The sequence below is a fragment of the Epinephelus moara genome, chromosome 20 (genome assembly GCF_006386435.1).
Source record: "Epinephelus moara isolate mb chromosome 20, YSFRI_EMoa_1.0, whole genome shotgun sequence".
Lineage (NCBI taxonomy): Eukaryota > Metazoa > Chordata > Actinopteri > Perciformes > Serranidae > Epinephelus > Epinephelus moara.
In genome coordinates this window covers 9,697,508-9,716,456 of record NC_065525.1, presented here as the reverse complement: position 1 = coordinate 9,716,456, position 18,949 = coordinate 9,697,508, and the positions used below count along the sequence as shown (strand labels likewise).

Here is an 18,949-nt window from a genome sequence, read left to right as displayed (position 1 = left end):
CTGTTCTAGAGGCTTCACTTTTGTCCGTAAAATTGTCAAAGTATTTGGTCACAAAACCAACCTGACGACGCTAAATGAAATGTCAAAGGATCACCAAGGTTATTATAATTCAAAACAATGACAACTGGATTCTCAGAGCTGAATTATCAAATTAGTCCCAACCTAATAATCTAATAGATCCTTGTGTGTCAATTTACTCCATGTGCATCTCGAGGGAGATCTAGGACGCTAGGCAAGAAGTGAGGAAGGCACCATACCTAACAAAGTTGTTTTAACAGGTATGAAAGATGAAAAATGAAAGATGAATGCCTGGCACTGTTAAAACCGGCTTGTGTTTTAACTCTTAATAAAGACATGGATGGCTTTGCCAGGTTGTTAGGGGTTAAAAGATCTGAGAGAGTTTCAGAGCGAGACCTACATGGGCCATAAAATTAACGCGGAAAATTGGACTAAATCAAAACTAATTTGGGTAATTGGATTCTGGGATGTGTATTCAGTCCTCATTAAAACCTTGGCAGGAGAATTTTGCCTCTGAAGCTGAGCTCAGTCAGCTGATTGGGATGAAAAAACCAGGGTGGCAGTCAAGGTGAGATGATATCAAAATATACTGAAGTCTCTCAGTGTCATTAAACAGCCCAAGCAGTGCGATGTCTGTGATTCTCTTTAGGGGAGAAAATGTGTGTGTGGGAGTGTGTTGCTCAAGGTATGAGAGTGACTCAAAGCCTTTGTAAACACAGTGACGATGAGACTGGAAGATAATTTTATCTTGTGTTCATGGCCAGTAACAAGCGTTTCAGTTTGTCTGAGGACAGTTCACTGACATCATTATGACAGCCGTGGGTTTCTTGGTTTAACCGACAGATGAAGCTGGGTGTCACTCATATAGCTGTGAAAGGAGTTGCTATGACAACAAATAATATAACCAACATACACAAAGAAAATGTGAGCTCAGGATTGATACACCTCAGTTTTGAGATGGAAATCTGCCCCCAGGAAACACCATTTTTTTTCTTTTTTCAATCTGGTAATTATTACAGTGTGATCAAGGTAGTTTGTGTCAAAGCCAGAGCACCAGGAAATCCACATGCTGCCCAAAAAGGCTGAAGAATGGAAGTCTGGCCTGAATTTCAGATGTTTTTTTTCTTTCTGGCACCTTTAAGAATTTGTTTGATTGCACATTTTATGTAAGCTGAATTCACCCTGTTTAGTCTGTTCAGCGGGTAACAGCAGGCTGCAATTCATTATCTCTGAAGTCCGAGAAAAAACAACAGTGTGAAATTAAAAACACAGATGTGATGGAAGTGTTTTTTCTTGTCAGCACCCAGCCCTCTGTTTATCTTCTTCCATTTCTTCTCCAATAAAGGAGGATGTTTGTGTGTGGTTTAAAGGCCAGGTTCTCAGCAGTGGTAAACTCTGCCCTATAAAGACTAACCACAGTAACTATGTGTGAACTGAAACTGAGAAAAATGCCTTCAAAGTTTCCTGACTCTTAGCACAAATGTGTTATATGTTGAACAGTGGTAATGTATGTATTAAAAAGCTATTCATAAAACAATTTTTACGCCTAAAAGCTATCATCAATTATTTAACATAGGACCTCAGACATTCACTTAAATTGTAGTTACTGCACTCTGTCTCTGTATTGCCTTGAACAGCTGTACAGGTAATGCAGAGTGCGGTAAGGGGCTGTTCTTTACTTACCAGAGAAAGGGACTGGCTGGGGTGTGACTTTTTCTTTTTTCTTTTCTGAAGTTACAATTTTTTCCCCCTGGAGCCTCTCTAAGTGACTGGTGGAAAATGCATGACCCTCCCTCCACCATAAAGTTAACAGATTTACAAAGCAGATCCTTTGATGTTTGGAAATTAAAAGTTAAAGACAAAATCTAGGAGTTAAAAAAAGTGCTTTTTCACTTAGTTAGTGCAAATGTTTTGGTTTTTTTTTGGTCTTTTTTTTTCTGACGGAAGTGTTCATTGACATGTCCAAGATGTGAAACTGTTTTTACAGTTTTTGACCATGATACATTTTGCCGAATTTTGGAAGGCATGTTTTCTTTAAATATACCATTTACATATGTAAGCCCCTCCCCTAAGCCAAAATATAAAACACCCCAATGCTTAAAAAAATATTCGAACCCCCCCCCCCCATGAATAACAAACAGTCCCTAACTAAAATTTTATTGTTTATTTTTTCAGTATGAGTAAAGCTGCTTTCATTTCTCACTAGATTCAATTTGTATTTGTTTAATTTAAAGATGTCTGTTCCAAAAGTTGTAACAGCTATATACCAAGCATTCATCCAGTATTAATCTGTTGTAATATTCCCTTCATCAGGTTGACCAAAATTTAGATTACCTGAAATCATCATCATCTTCATCATCGATCTTCCTATGGTCGTTGTCAAGTTATCAGTTGTTTTGTCAGTTGGATCATCCTGTTTCTCACGGTCACCATTCCCAATAATGCGCTTACTGCAATTTTCCTTGACTTGATAGAATTCCAAGTCTCTGGGAACCAAAGACAGAGCACAGTGACTGAACTTTCACTTAATAGTTACATCACTTATTCAGAGTAGTAAATGAAACAACGTTTATTTTCTAATATGAATATTAGTAAATAGTGATGGACTTTGCATTTCTTTGCAGGCATTTTCCATCCAGTCCTCACTATCAGATTTCTAAATCCAGGCAGTTAGATGTAAAACAACCCTCATCATCCCCCAGGACCCTTCACACCCCCTCCATAACCCACTCCAATTCCTCCCATCAGGCTGCTGTTATAAAATCCCTCGGGCTGGCATAAATACATTCAAAAAAAAAAAATTCCCACTGTAGCACACAACTCCTAATATTTGCTGGCAGTGGATGTACAGTAATACAGTAAATTACTTTTAGAGTTGCTTCTTATAATACTGCAGTGGACCCGATTCAGAAGATACCAGACTTGAACAAGACGTAGAAAAGGCTATTTGCAATATTTAAATATCAACCTATGGATAAAAACCTGTTGACTGATACCTTTGTATTTTAGAAAAACAATAAACAAAATAAAAATAAATGGCCATTTCTTTCAGTTGCACGCAACCCAGATGCCAGAAATTTGTTAGCATTGTACATTTCCGCAAACCATGGATACGTTAGATTTGTACATTAGCTGATATGTTGAAATTTTACATTTCTCATCAATGCTGTGGTGAAGGTGGGGTTAGGTTTAGGCAAAAAAAACCCCACATGGTTAAGAATAGGTCATATTCTGGCTTAAAACACCCAGGTTCGGTGGCACAAAAGCAGCTGTAAAAGCAAGTATAGGGCCTGCATGTGAAGAGGGCCCACATCACTGAATCCACACCTTGTTAGCTTCAGGTCTCTTCACTTTAACCCTATGGGCCCTAGGCGTTTTTGGGGTATTTTTACTGCTTTTACTTTTAAGCTTTTTGTTGTTGTTTTTCAGTTTCAGTTATATATTGGGGGGGGGGGATTTTGGGCATTGGGGGGGGACACATGTCCCCCTCAATGTATATGGTGACTACGGCCCTGTCAGCATGCATAATTAGGCTACAGTTGTCTGGGTGCGCAAAGGTGAAGTGGCTGGTCTTGTCATACAAAGTTTGATGGAGTGTCAACTGGACAATATGGAGATATTTGCATCTTGAAAGCCGGACTACAAATGTGGATAGACAGGGAGAAACACACGCAAGCCTAAGACGTGGTAAGATACGATATTCCTCACTATATGAAGTGACTGATAACAAGATCTGTATAATGGATTGTAAAGAAATTCGTCAGGTTTTTATTTTGTAGACAATTAATCTGGATTTATAGCGTGATGGGATGACAGCACAATGATGTGTTTGGTATCATTGGAAAGCTCTGTTCCTGCACTTTGATGTGATAGGCCTATGTGTGGCATTTCTGTGCAAGCCTGCATTCACGAGTAATCCATCCAACAGTAATGTGTGTGCAAAGCTGTATGAAAGCTCTGTTATACATAATTTTAGTGTAAATTTATCATTGTTTTTCGCTGTGAAAACATTGGACTACCGACAAGTGCTTGGCCTAGTCGGAAAGCTACAATTCCGCTGTTTCACGTGATATGTGGCTTCTCGCTATGACGCACGGTCGCGGAGAAAATCAATTGAGAATAACAGGTGTGAATTTGGATGCACTATGCGTCGTTCGGGCCCATAGGGTTTTTAACTCACTGACTTAGCATTGCCTGCTTATATTGGGAATTAGCTAATTTATTTCTACTGTGGCTCCACACTCCGCTCTTTGACTTGACAGGAGTCAGTGAGCAGGGCCTCTCTAACACACGTCTATGGGCTTCTAACAAAGTATATGCTGTTACAATTCATATTTGACAGTGTGATATCGTATTTTTACTTTTGTTTTATCAAATATAGTCTTTTGCCATTCAGGACCTCTCCTTACAGCATCATCTGCATTCTGATTGGCTCAGGCACTTCAGGATCATTAACCCCAACCCCAACTGCCATTAACTTAAAGGAGCAAAAAGCGAAATCGTTTCACCGCTAGGTTTGCTGCTGTGCACTGCCTGTAGACCAAAACAAAGTGTGTCATGAGCCACTCCTCCCTCTACCTCTGCTCTCCACCCAGCTGTTACGTTACTCCAGTAGCCGGTGGCAGCCGACTCGGCTAGTGCTAACACCGGGAGCTAACGCTAACGTTCTAACGTTCCTCCTCTTCTCCGTGAGTGAGAGCGATGTTTTAGCCTAGTGGGCAGCTGGCTCGCGGGTTAATGTCCGGAGCTTGAGCAGCCCTGCCTGCTAGGCTAAAACATCGCTCTCACTCACGGAGAAGAGGAGGAACGTTAGCGTTAGCTCCCAGTGTTAGCACTAGCCGGGATCCGGGTCGGCTAGAGCCCGCCAGGCTGCCCGCCTGGCTCGCGGGCTGCTCAAGCTCCAGACATTAACCCATCCCGGTGTTTCCTCCGCAGCCTCCACTTCACCCAGCTTCACTCAGCTGCCCGATAAACCCGTTGCTTCTTCCCACTTTAACCTGAAGTGATGTTTTAGCCTAGTGGGCAGCCAGCGAGCCAGCTGCCCGCTAGGCTAAAGCATCGCTCTCACTCACGGAGAAGAGGAGGAACATTAGCATTAGCTCCCGGTGTTAGCACTAGCCGAGTCGGCTGCCACCGGCTACTGGAGTAACTTACAGCTATGGAGTGATTCTATCAGCTCTTCTAGTCACTGAGCCTCGCCTCCATCTCAGCAAATATATTACAGAAATGTAGCCTCGCGGGGAGGCTACATTTTACAATGCTAATTGAAAATGTTAGCTGGGCTAACTTACTCACTTAACACAACTGTAACGCCTGACCCATTGCTGGGACCGAACCGCTAATAACTCAAGCTCCAGACATTAACCCATCCCGGTGTTTACTCCGCAGCCTCCACTTCACCCAGCTTCACTCAGCTGCCCGATAAACCCGCTGCTTCTTCCCACGCCGTGGCTAGTTGGGAAGCTAGCGGAGGCTAACTGGCTGTGCTTCTCTCCGGTCATGCTGCGGCTAACGCATCGCCAGCCGCTCCCAGCTAGCTCCGGATTGTTATTGAGGTTAAAGTGGGAGAGGCAGCGAATCTGTGGGAGTGAAGTGGAGCCTGAGGAGGAAGCACCGGTTAGCCCCGGTTTTGTTCCGCTCTCTGCCATTTCATTTCGAAAATGTGCGCTCCCATTGCTCACTGGCTGTAGCCTTTTATAGGGAGGGAGGGCCAGGGGCTCCGAGAGGGGGGGGGATTCACATGAACGTACATGAACGCGCAGCCAGACCGGCTTGTAAACAATGGGCTGGAGATCAACACAGAGAGAGGGTGTGTGAGGTCATGCTATACTCCAGATGAAGTTACACCTCTAGTTCTTCACATAGCAATTTTTTAATTCCTTCAATCTAGAAATGATGAATTTCGCTTATTGCTCCTTTATGAACAAGCTGGGAAGGAATAAGTACTTTAACACTTGCACTTTTTTGTTGAGTGTGTACCTGTGTGAGCCATGTCAAAGACAAATTTACATCACCTTGCAATGGACACTAAAGCTTTTGGAGTCCTGATTGTCTTTGTGGTCATTTTGTGACTCTGTGTAGCTGTTTTGAGGGTCTTTATGGTTGTTTCATGTCTCTTGGTGGGTGTTTTATTATTTATTTAATTCTCCTGTCATCATTTTGTATCTGTTCATAGATATTTCAGGGCATTCAGTGGTTATTTTCTGTCTTTTTTTTGGCTGCTTTGTATTTCTTTGTGGTTGTTTTATGTATTTGGAGCTGTTTCATGACTCTTTGTGGCTGTTTTGTGTCTATGTGGTCGTTTTGTGTCTATTTGTGGTTGCGTTGCATCTTTGTGGTGTGCTGGTCTTAAATCCACAGAGACACAGAGGACATGTGACATTTCCTTCAGTTTATTATCCTGAGTGTGGACAAAGACACAACTTTATAAAATGAATAGCAACACATTTAGTACAAAGATACACAGCAATTCACATAGTAGTTAAGTACACAATTCAGCACTGCATAAAAAGTACATTAAAAACATGTCAGAGACATTGGCTTATCAGAACATGAACAGCGTCATATAAATATACATTCGAAATATATATATATATGCATATCAGAAATTCTCTTCTGCTTCCAATCATTAAAACTCTGACAGCAACAGCCTTCTCTGACACATGTTTCTATGCCATGTGACACTTCCTTCCTTTCAACAGAATCTCATTAAAATATTTACAAAATCTGATAAATACACAATTTGTAAAACAAACAAACATGCATTTGTGATCATCGGCATCAATCTGTAAACAGTGAGTAGATATTGGCAACATGCAGGATGAACTGAAGTCATAAGAAATACAAGGATTTTGCAAAAGCTAGCAAAATGGCCCTATATTTAACTGCCTAATGAATTCACACAGTATCCCACATCTATCCTGTGTTAGTGCTACAGCTGCCTCCAAGGCCTCATCCTCCTCCAATTCTGTTCTCTTGAATCAAATAAGCATAGTGGAGCTTTAAAACCCACCTCTCAGATGACTGGTGATCAAACATTCAAAATTAAAACCTCTCCCTGAAGAGATAGTGTTCTGTTCAGGCTCAGTCTGTGAGTCCGTCACACATGAGCACAAAGCAAACAGCCTTCATCTGATCCGCTACCTGAAAAGGATCCATACAACAACGGAAGGGGGTTCAATCACTGATATAGTTCAGCTTTGAAGGGACTTTACACCAAGAGTTGTATGTATCACATGGTATCAATCACAAGACACACACATGCAAAAAGCCAAAAAAAAGAAAGAAAAGAAAACAAAAAAAACCTACATCCTGATAAATCAAGATATTTTTCCATTTCTCTAAGAAAAGGCCAGTGATTTACCTGCATATTTATATCCACATCATTTGGAGACACCTGCCATCACTATAGACATGCAAGGTCCTTTACACATTATTATCGTCATGGTTCTGTGTGCTGGAAGCTTTAGGAAACAGAGAACATCACTTCTGATGGATTCACACTGGATACTGACCAAACATTCTTTAACCAGTAACAACTTTGCTAATATGATGGCAGGGATGTCTTCAATGTTTGATTTATTTTTTTTTGTCCACAACTCATTTTTGTTCACAGCTGACATACACACTTTCATTTTGTATCGTTTGCCGAGAAGGGAGGTTTTGTTGAGCTATAGTACAGCGTGTGGACTCTCGTCTTTGGGGCGTCTCACTCCGGCGCTGTGTTGGCGGGCGGTAGATTCCGCTGTTTAAAGTACTGGGTGACCTGCTGAGGCAGCTCGGCCAGGACCGACTTAGCGAGAGTCTCCTTGGGTGCCTGAGAGAGAAAAAGAACAAGAAAGTGTGTTAATGTCTTCAAAAACAGAACAATATGAAGGCTGAAAAGTAAGAATACTGGTGTTTTATAGGGGTGTAAAAATCCATCGATTTGAGCCGATGTATCAATTTCATGATCAACGATCCAATATCATCCATGCAAAGTGAAAGAATCGATCCATATCATCATCTTTAAGATGCACCTTTGTTTTGAAATGGACATGGCGCGTCTGTGTCTCTGTCATAGACTATATAAAATAATGGACATAGCCACTGTGACGTCACCCATTGGTTTGTAGACTCCCGTTCTGAAGCCTAGAAGTCACCATATTTGGATGACATTTCATTTTTCAATGAAATGTGATTTAAACCTGTGTTATTAAATAATTGAGTTAGTTTACTGATCCCACATGGTTTTCATTATGTTCTCATTCTTTTATGATTTTTTTTAAAGCTAATAAACTATATTACAATAATAGCAGCTGACTTTCAGATTATCTAATCATCACCAACTTTCTGAAGACAATTTATCGTAAAAGCCAGCCTGCCAACATGGCTCATTATTTCAGGTTACTCTCATTATTGTTTCCTCTCTGTCTCAGCTTCATTTCTCCCTCCTCCTCTCTATTATTTCTGTTGCTGTCTCTCACCCTCCCACTGACAAACTGGAACGAAGCCAGCAAACACTGTTCCCCCCCACAACAGAGGAAGTCAACTCGCCCACCACCAGCCCACGCACACACACGCACGCACGCATGCACGCACGCACACGGACACACACACACACACACACACACAATATACAAAAAAAGCACTAAGTGAATTCTCCCATGTGAAGCCTACAAATGCGCACACACTAATAACCCATGTGCTCACCTAAAGCACACATGTATGAACACACACATGAAAGCTTTTGACATGTACTGTATATGCTCATCAACACACACACACCCACACTGTCTCTGTCAAGTCTGAGATAACCAGGCAGCTTTCCTCAGCTGGCAGACCCTGGATGTGTGTGTGTGTGCAGCTACAGTCTGAGGAGCAACAGGCTGCCATTTGGTAACATGTTCACACTCAGACAGCATGACATCATGTCATTAGGTAAAGCCTCTACCCCATAACTAAGATAGAGTCAAAGTGACACTGTAAATCACATCAGCAAGCTGAAACATTAGCTGAAGTGGCATCTCGGCTAATGGCGACTGAAAGATGTCAAACTTCGCTGAGAGCTGTTTGGTTGTTAAACTTTGTGGGTGATTCACGAAAAACTCTTTGTTTATGTAAGGAGACAATTGTGTATTTATTCTAAATGTTTCAACACAGTTGGTAAGTTAAAGTCCATTTACAGCTGTGTTTAAAGCTGTAAAATTAAAGTCCATTTAGTCAAGTATTTAATTGGAGTAAAAAGCTGAAGTACTTATACTTGAGTATTTTATTTGATTGTTGTAGCTGCTAGTTTTTATGTACAAAACTGTATTAAGAACATAACTGTCCAATGAGAACATCTTCAAACATAAACCAAAAACTACAGATTTTTTGGCCACTTGGGGGCAGCAGAAACATGCGGCAGACACAACATTAACATATTTAAAGATTTTCAGTTGAAATAACAAACTTGTCGGCTAACAGTTGCCTATTTGCACATCCAGCAGATACGTAGCAGCATCATGTTTCTGGTCACCTAATGAATTTAGGAACTGGTGTCCCCAGACATTTTTCACTGGGTGGCTAGATGGAGCCACTGAAAATCTTGGAGTGGCACACCAAAACCAAAAGCCAGGACTGAATATCAAGTGGTCGCTTATGCTGTTGAAGTATATAGACGAGTTGAAAACTATGTAAATATGAGAGTTAAGGAACTGCATACTCCTTTTACACTTTATGTTACCAATTATCTGATGTGCAACCCAGTATTATTCAGATATTTTGAAGTGAGAGTTTAAGGGACTCCTTAAAAAATGTCCATACCAAAATTAAGCCTTACTTTGGAGTGTTATTTAGCCCCCTTCTCTACAAGCTATTAGTACGCCACAGCCTGTTAAAGACAGTAATGTCGGTCTCCAATTATTTTTGCCTGGGAGGCCAGTGGAGAGGGCCAGTAATTGTATCGGGTGGGCCTTGGACTTCTCTTGGGGTCGCAACTACATGTAAGTCCAGTATTCACTGACTTCTACCGCTCTTTTTGGTGTCTTCTAACTGCCGAGGGAAATATATGTCTCTTTAGTTGCTACATGATCTTCTATGTTCACCAGCTAGCTGCTAACTTTGTCTGTGTGTGGTGTGCTGTTCAGCAGGTAGCTTACAGAGGGCTTTTACAGATTGATTGCTGAAGAGCTTGTCTCCGTCTATGCTTGTAAGCACATTGTACTTTATATATTATACTACTACTAATAATATTTACTTATAAGATATAGCAATACCGGGACTATCACTTAGCAACACCACAGTATAGAAAAAACAACAACATTGTACATGGAAACCAGTTTTCTTGCTATTAGTGATGGCATCCTACTTAAACTCAAACTTGTCTGCCAAAGTTATGTCAGTTTTGGTTATTTCACATCATAGATTTCTGTCCTTGCTGATTTATTTGAGCTTCTCTCACTGGTTTGAAGTGAACAGGATTAGAAAATAGGTCATGTCATGTACTTGCATGTACCAGTCACTATTTAGGATAATTTAAATCAGAATTTGGTAACTCTTGTGGGGTTGTTTCCTGAAGTTACAAGGCCACTGTCAATCACATCTGATCAAACCACACCAAAACAGTCTTTGATTGATGCTTTTTTTTCTCCATCATATTTAAAGTTACAAAGAAATACTTTAGCTTTGAAACCAAGTTTTCAGGGACTTTAACCCCGATCATTTCAGTAGGTGAGTAGTTAGAGTGTGGCAGTGCTATTGAAACTTTCAAAGCAATATAGTGCAGATCACCTATCAAACTGCAAAACAGACAATGGATAGTAAAACATTTAAATTTAAATACAGCATCGGGAATTCAAAGACTTAACCTACTTGATGCCACTTTAAATTGGTAATTGTCCTGTTTCATAAACGTCATCCACAACAAGCAATGAAGCAATTCCAATTACCCCCTTTTCTAACAGAAAGAAACCAATACTCACATTTCGGAAATCTCTGAAAGGGACAAACTGCACGATGTCCCGAACAGCTTCTTCTCCTGTGTTGGACCGTAACACGCTTGCATCTCCATCTAAGAACTCCATGGCAGCGAAGTCTGCGTTGCCCACGCCAATGATGATGATGGACATGGGTAGCTTAGACGCCTGTACGATGGCGTGACGTGTCTCATCCATATCGCTGATGACACCATCTGTTATGATGAGGAGAGTGAAGTATTGCTGCAGAGGGGAAGAGGGATTGTGGATAGGGTGATATGGAGAGAGAGATGAAAGAAAAAAGACACAAAGAGACGAGAAATTTACATGTGATGTCACGGTTAAATCTTGAATTTCTTCTGAAGTCACTTGAAGAAAAATCAGCATCAAGAAAAAAAAAGATGGGCACAATTAGTTACAATCATGATGATTATGCTGTCAGTAATAAACAGAGAGACATGGTGTTGTGGAGGTGGAGAAGGAGGGGCTAGGACAAAGACAAGGGAGAAATGAAAAATAAAAGCAATAAAGGACATTTCAGACAGTGTCAGGAGTGACAACGAGGGGGGGCGACAGGAAATGATTCAAGAAGGAGACAGAGAGCTGGACGACACTGCGTGAGGGAGAAGAAAAAAGAAAAAAGAAACAAGAATGAAAGTGTTTCGGCATAACAGCAAGTTGGGCTCCATTCATGTAACAGAGCACACCATCTGTTCTTCGAGAAAAAAAAAAATGATGTAAGAAGAAAAAGGAAAAAGTGAATCCACAGATGAACAAGCAGAAGAGATGAAAAAAAAAAGACAGGAGGAACAAACGGGGAACAATTTGCAATGAATCAGGAGGGAAAGAGATCAGGCTCCGGCATAAGACTGAAATAGACTTAAGTGTATCGTAATCCATAGGTGCTGACGTTTTTTGTTTGTTTTTGTTTTTTTTTTAAGATTATTAATATTTTTTTCTGGAGATTTAACCACAAATTAAGGACAAACCTGAATACATGAGAAGAACATACTGAATGGCACACAAAAAATGTCTGTCTGTATGAACTGGAAAAAATGAGGCCCAGTCTGGAGAAGAATTGGGCAGGCAGATGGCACCCATCCCATCTCTTCTTATTCTTATTTACATGAAACAAATATACACAAAGGAAAAATAAAGCTCTTTCAGGAGGCCATGTTCTGTCGATAAAATCAATATACCTAAATGCTAACACAACAGAGAGAGTGCTATTCTGGGGAGCTACTATCATTATTTTATTGCATTCTGACATGAATAAATGAACGGAGAAAATAACTTCTCTAAGAAAGGTAGCATCACACTAATGCCATAAAAAATGCTGAAAATATTCTCTGGCCTCTGTCAAAAACCTTTAAGAAGTGGGGAATTAGCAATGCTGCATTGGTCAGGTGTTTCTTCATGGGCAGAATATGGCAAACGATATTTGCTCTGAGATCTGAGTGTTTCTGGATTTCAGTAATTGATTAACTTTAATGATGTCAACTTAAAGGATAGGGCGGCACAGTGGTGTGGTGGTTAGCACTGTCGCCTCACAGCAAGAGGGTTGCCAGTTCGATCCCGGGTGTGGGAAATTGGTTCAGTATTGAGGGAGGCGGATGCAGCCAGCAGCCGTGAGGTAGATATGGGGGCAAATGCGTCCCGTATAAGTTTGCGCACTAAAGGTGCTTCTTTTGCCACTGACCGGTTCAGATCGCCAGTGCAACTCTGTAAATAGCATACTAAGCGTTTCCCTTATCCTTCACTTCCTGTGGGCTGTGTGTGACGTCATCTCGCGAGAGCTTTGCTTGTTGCCGGAAGAAAACAGAGGAGCCATGCTGAGCGCCGCTCAGAGTGGCGCTGGTTGTCCCGGAGTACAGTTTTACTGCATCGGTATCATGGCTGCATATTTACCCAGTTTTGAGAATGAAGATGAGCCCTTTTATTACGATGGCCGCCCGTACTTATTTGAGCCCGAGTATACGGACGAAGAGCTCCTACAAATTGAAGAGCAGACAAGGATAGAGAGAGAGGGCCAATGAGCAGACGAGGGTGAAGCAGCGGCTGCACAAACGCGAATCTCTGAGGACTGGCGGTGTTCCTGTGGTTGCTGTGACTCCATGCCCACAGAGGAAGAATGTCTGTGTTGCAACGAGTGGGACCTGCTGCCCAATATTCATGGTCTCGATGTGTCCTGGGATGATACAGAAACTACCAAACGCTTTGTAACTACGTTAGAGGATTTCCCCCCTCTGATCAACAGGGCAGTGCTGGATACCTTTTTCATGTGCCCAAAATAAATTGGAGGAGGCGGCCAAAACCACAGGGACCAAATGGTCAACTATCCATCAAGTCAGTACAACTAATATGTCTTTATGCATGTAATACTGATACCTAGAATTGTTGTTTTCTTCCAGCAACAAGCAAAGCTCTCGCGAGATGACGTCACACACAGCCGGGAGGAAGTGAAGGGTAAGGGAAACGCTTAGTATGCTATTTACAGAGATAGCACTGGCGATGTGAACCGGTCAGTGGCGAAAAAAAGCACTTTTAACGGCTGCATCCGCCTCCCTCAATACTGAACCAATTTTCAAACGAGTTGTACCTATGAATCATACGCACACATACACATGGGGAAATAGGGCCCAGGTTGAAAAATACCAAAGTTATCCTTTAACTTTAACATAGAGGCATTATTAGGGCTCATTCATGCTCAACACTAGATACAAAGATGGATGAAGCCTTCTGTCTGTACTGTGTGTTTATTTCCTCTGTATTTGTGCACGTTTTCTTAAAGCTCATGGATATGGACAAACGGAGCAGCAACACCGGAGATCATGGGGGCAGTGTAGCATATTGAAGCGAGATCACCACAGGAGACAATGCTGCCTCCATTAAAAGGGGCCTTATTACGACCTCCACTGTCGCTTCATTTGTTGTTGTGTGAAACTTTTGACTCTGACCTGTAGTGCCACCCATTGGCTGTATCTATGCCATCATAAAGGACACGGGCGTATGAGAGCAGTGACGTTTATAATGTTGAAACAGACGTATCTATTTTCATATGTGAAGGGAGTATACATAAGCCCTTAGTGTGGTATTGTGTTTCTGGCCACCTGAAAAATATATTCAGTCTATTTGTAGCTCTGTTTTGGTCTCTAACAAATCCTGAATGCTCCTAAATGCTCGATTATGTTTACCAGCTTGTCTATAACTGTGTGAATGTGCCCTGTGGTTTGGGTTTATCAGAGCTTTTTCTCTGAAAACAGCTGCCTGCTATGCACAGAGTTGATGAGAGTAGACCAAACTGAAAAGTTGCAGGCTGTAAAATTAAAACAAGGAGCCAAGGAAAGGTCAGGCAGTGTTCTCAAATGCAATGCTACAGTATAATATCACGCATTTCAAAATGTGACCTATGGATTCAAGAGGTGTACAGCAAATAAGCTCTGGAGTTGTAAGAAATACTGTTGCAAAGGGTATTAATGCAGCATGAGAGGAGACGATGTAAGCCACAACAACAGCATTCAAGTGATACTTTATGGCAAACGTTCTGAACATCGATAGAAACTTCTCAAACTGCAGCTGCTGTGGCAGATAACTGAAATCACTGGGTATAAAAGATTTTAGTGAGTCCACATATTTAGGCAAAACATCTAATATTGATAATAAACCCATCAACTAATCAGAGGTGAAAGTCTGTGAAATACAGTCATAATGCCAATAATACAGTTTTATTTATCATCTTACTGCACATATAACAACAAAAACAACATGCACAGGACAGCACAAGGATATACAATGTGTGTCTAATGTGGAGCACAGAGACATCAGACAGACAATAGGAGACATAACATCATTTCACGCCTATTTTCTCTCTCTCTCTCTCTCTCTCTNACAGCAGTGGAAACAAACATGGCAAATCAACAGTGGTGAGATTAGTGGGTTAGCCAGCTATCTTTGGGCTTTGCTCACGCTCTCTGTCATCACAAAACAGACTGGACTCCTATCAAAACTGGGGTTTGGTGATGTCTACCGGAATGGTATATGACGATACCCACAGTGAAACATCCCCGACCCACAATCTGCCAACTTTATGCTTTACAGCATAAAGGACTGGACTGACGACTTCAACAATTAACTCTGTGTGTGTTTGACAAAGAGAGAGAAAGACAGACGGAGGGGAAGAGAAGGTGTAAGGTGGACTATTGCATGCAGGTTTCTGTAGGACTTAGTTTTAATAACTTACTTGGAACACTGCTTTATCACCTTTTAGGCCACCGCCGAAACCAACAATATTTGTATCAGTTATCAGTGAATTAAAAACAAAACAAACCAACCAAACAACCAAACAAACAAACAAAAAAACTACAACAAAAAACAAAAACAGCAGTGTGCCCAGTAGATATTGATCAATGATGGCAGCAAATCTTCCCAATGGTGGTGACAAACTTGGTCACCAGAAAGGGTACCACTTTATGCATCTGGCAGCCCAAAGTTCATCTGGTAGATCCATCAGAATTGTTACATTTTCAGCATGCAATGAATGCCGTTAGTGAAACAAAACCGCGCCTCAGAGTTGGTGTATGTAGGGCGGAGGGATGGTAGTGATGGTGGGGGTTTGGGCTCAGTGGTTGATGTATCATCCATCGGCCCAACCCTAATCAAAGCATGTCAAAAGTTTGCCTACTGACCAGTCAGATCTCAAAATAGTCATTACTCACCAGACAGGATTCTGGCATGCACAAAAATCTTAAGTTCAAAATAAAGTGACAAGTAAGATGAACAAAGCGACATTTCTAATATACCAGTAAAATACATTTTCAATTCATTTCTATGATAATTTAGCAGAGTCAAACATGTTTTTACAGACAAGTGTTGAATCTGAGTTTAAAACAAGGTTAATAACCGAAGAATAGTTCATCCCACTAAGCAGGTTTCCATCCAAATTTAGTGCAAATACTAAACAATTTCCAGAAAATCAGCAAAATAAAATGCAGATTAATGCACATTTCCAGGTCCTGGTGAGATAAGATAAACAGTTGCTGGTGTTAACTTTTCATCTGGTTGCTGTTAAACCATTGCAGACAAAATGATTTGTTGTTTGATGCATTTATGTTTGTTTCATGTATTCATTTGAGGAAGGTTGCAGTCTAAGCATTGCTCCAAACAAACGTAATATTTTAATTTGCTGCTACTTTGATCTCTTAAGTGGAGCAAAAGCTTAAGTGGACGTTTAGTCACGAACTTTATGTACGTTATGATTTATTTGTCTGATTCCTTTGCGCTTTGTGGCATTTTGCTTTTATTAGTACAACAACTTCTCCAACTTTTTACATCATTTTGACTTTTTCTTTTTTTCTTTTTTACTTTCTGGCAATTCCACTTTGGATTTTTAAGCTCAGATTTAAATACACATAAAAACAAATGGTTGGAAATGCACTTACTTAAGAAATTATTAATGGTGACTATAATTGTGCCCAATTTCTTTTATTACCAACAGGCATCCACTGAAGTCGACTTTTAATCTGTTATTTCAGTTCAGGGTAACTAAAACGATTGACTGAATTTGAAATGCAACTTTTTTTGCCTGATTGTCTGTAGTTTCCTTCCTACTTTGGAAGCAAAAACAACCTAACATTTTCTATTACTGTTTTTCTTTTTTTTCATGTGCGTCATGTGATATTGTGAAAGATTACATGATTCTATATGCTCTGTCTACCCTATTAAACATGTTGAAAATGTCGACAGCATTCTAAAAGTTTTATGTCATAATTCCCAAATGTATTTATATGTGTAGAGTGTGTTTAGAGTGAAAGCAAAGCAAATTTTCGCCTCACGATATTTTCACATTTTTGACCGCTGGAGCATTTGTTTGTCTTCACTCTAAACAGCCAATGTACCAGCTGTACAGAATCTGGCTGTAACCCACCAACAAACAGTGTGTGTGGGAGTGTGCATGTGTGTTTGTGTTCGGCTCAGCCTTTGACTGAACTCAGAATTCACCAGAAACTCTGGTTCTTTCTGTTATTTCGCTCTAGTCTCTCTGCTTTTTCCTCCACTCTGTACCTTTATGAAGTAGCCCATGTTTTGCTGGAGTTGAAACATTTTTAAGTAGTGCAGATGTATCTTTGCAGTAAATAGCACTGCCCCTAACAAATTCACATCTCTACTATATTACTGCTATATTCATTTATTAACCCAATGCATTGACATGAATAAAAATAGAAAATGTAGGGACAGACTATTGTCTGTCAGGTTTTTACTGTGGATGTAAGAGGGTTTTTTTAAACCTCTTTTGCCACAGTCACACCACAGGGGGAGAATAGCTTGTATATACTATGTGAGTTTAGAATCACAGACTTAGTACTGGGTTTTTCACAGTATTTCATACTTCACCCAGACAAATACCCACTCAACACACAAATTAAAAAAAAAAAAAAATCAGCTAATGATACAGGCATGAGCAGGATAACCAGAGTAAACAGTGATAGTGACGGAATATAATGTCCATGCTATAAACCTCCATGAATCTGAGGGACTTTGAGTTTGAACGATGCTGCGCTTTAGCCAATCACAATGGAGGAGGCGTGGCCAAGACGTGCAGGTGTCCCCAGGAAATGTGTACCTACAGAAACAGCAAGCTCCGCGTCCATAGCAACCGCTCCAGTAATGCCGTCTCGTCAACGTGAAAAAAAATCATGTTGATGTCTTGAGTTACAACATGATTGAGCTAACTGGAGTAGTTTCATGTCGTATCCGGCAACGGGAGGCTTTTAACAGATGATGTCCTGATGTTAGCTTTGCTAACTGTCCCTGTTAGCTGCAGCCACTGATGCTTTCTAGACATCGTGATTTTATTAATTACGTGCACACAGAAATAGTAACATTTGTTCAGTCATTGTGTTTATAGAAACACAAACATCAGATTAGTCTACACGGTGATATAGTGACATGAAAAATGTGATATATAGCTAAACTCTGCTGGTTTTCTACCCGAAGTATTTGTAAACAACACAGCAATTCCCTGGGGGCGCCGCCGGAAGTGAAGGGCGTGAGGCCTCTGCACTTCCGGTTAGTCGAAAAACTCCGGGCTATGCCTCCAGAGGTAAAGGAAGAAAAAAATTTTATTTTATTTTTTTACCGATGGATTTCCAGATTGATGCAAGTGTGACTTCAGTGCTCTGCCTGAACAAACACTATGCTTATTTTCAGTCCAACACTAAAGGCCCGGACACTCCAAACCAATATCAAAGAACCAGTGGCAAACACCGAGGGCTCTAGTTTCGCAGACCGGGCGCGGCGGGGGCGCAGCGCACCTGCGCTTCGCCAACTGGGTGTGGCCAGGCAGATTTTGTAAGTTTGGCACACCGTGCGCCCTGGCGCAGCTATTCCTCTTTCCCACCTCCGTCCCTCCTACCGACGCAAGTCGGAAAGAGGGAGGAGAGAAGGCGTGGAGTGGGTTTTACACACATCACACCAATCAAATGAGCCCCTCTCCTCGCCCTTAAATGCGCCGCGCGAAGGTGTAATGAGAGTTTACTCAATTCGCCATGGCAGAAGAGAGCAGCAGCGTCAGACAGCCAAACTCCTCCCAGGAGGAAACTTATGTTTTGGTCCGGAAGGTCTGCTCGCAGTGTCCGAATATACGGAACTGCGAGCAGACCTCCACAGGCTGATGATGCAAAAGGTGTGGGAGGAGGTCACCACAAATGTAAATCAATGTTGCGTTTCTCTCGTGCGCGCGCTCTCTCTTTCTCTCTTTCTCTCTCGCAGTCTCACTCTGTTTCTTTTCTTTTGACTTTTCTAAGATGACAGATGCTGAATATATACTCCCTATCTGATGTGTGCCAAACGTGCCAAACGGTGCCAATCCCCTTTGATCTGACATCAGATGTGACGGGACAGTCGATACAGAGATACATTTATGTGCTAATTGCAGATAGTTGCATTGAATAGTGGTTTTGTGGCTATTTATTGCATTGTTAATGTGCCTGATATTC

At 41.2% G+C, this 18,949-nt stretch overlaps 2 protein-coding genes across 2 annotated transcripts in view; one reads left to right on the top strand and one right to left on the bottom strand.

Annotated features, from left to right (window-relative positions):
- The window catches only part of LOC126408262 (histone H4), a 583,921-nt gene that overhangs the window by 439,550 nt on the left and 125,422 nt on the right, over window positions 1–18,949 (top strand). The window lies entirely within an intron of this gene.
- The window catches only part of cpne2 (copine II), an 80,074-nt gene continuing 67,531 nt past the window's right edge, over window positions 6,407–18,949 (bottom strand). Inside the window, exons 15-16 of the mRNA XM_050073671.1 lie at window positions 10,962–11,198; window positions 6,407–7,834 (exon numbers count right to left, since the gene is read on the bottom strand). Of these exons, the coding sequence (XP_049929628.1) occupies window positions 7,727–7,834; window positions 10,962–11,198 (345 nt within the window). The 3' untranslated portion in view covers window positions 6,407–7,726. The remainder of the gene's footprint in view (window positions 7,835–10,961; window positions 11,199–18,949) is intronic.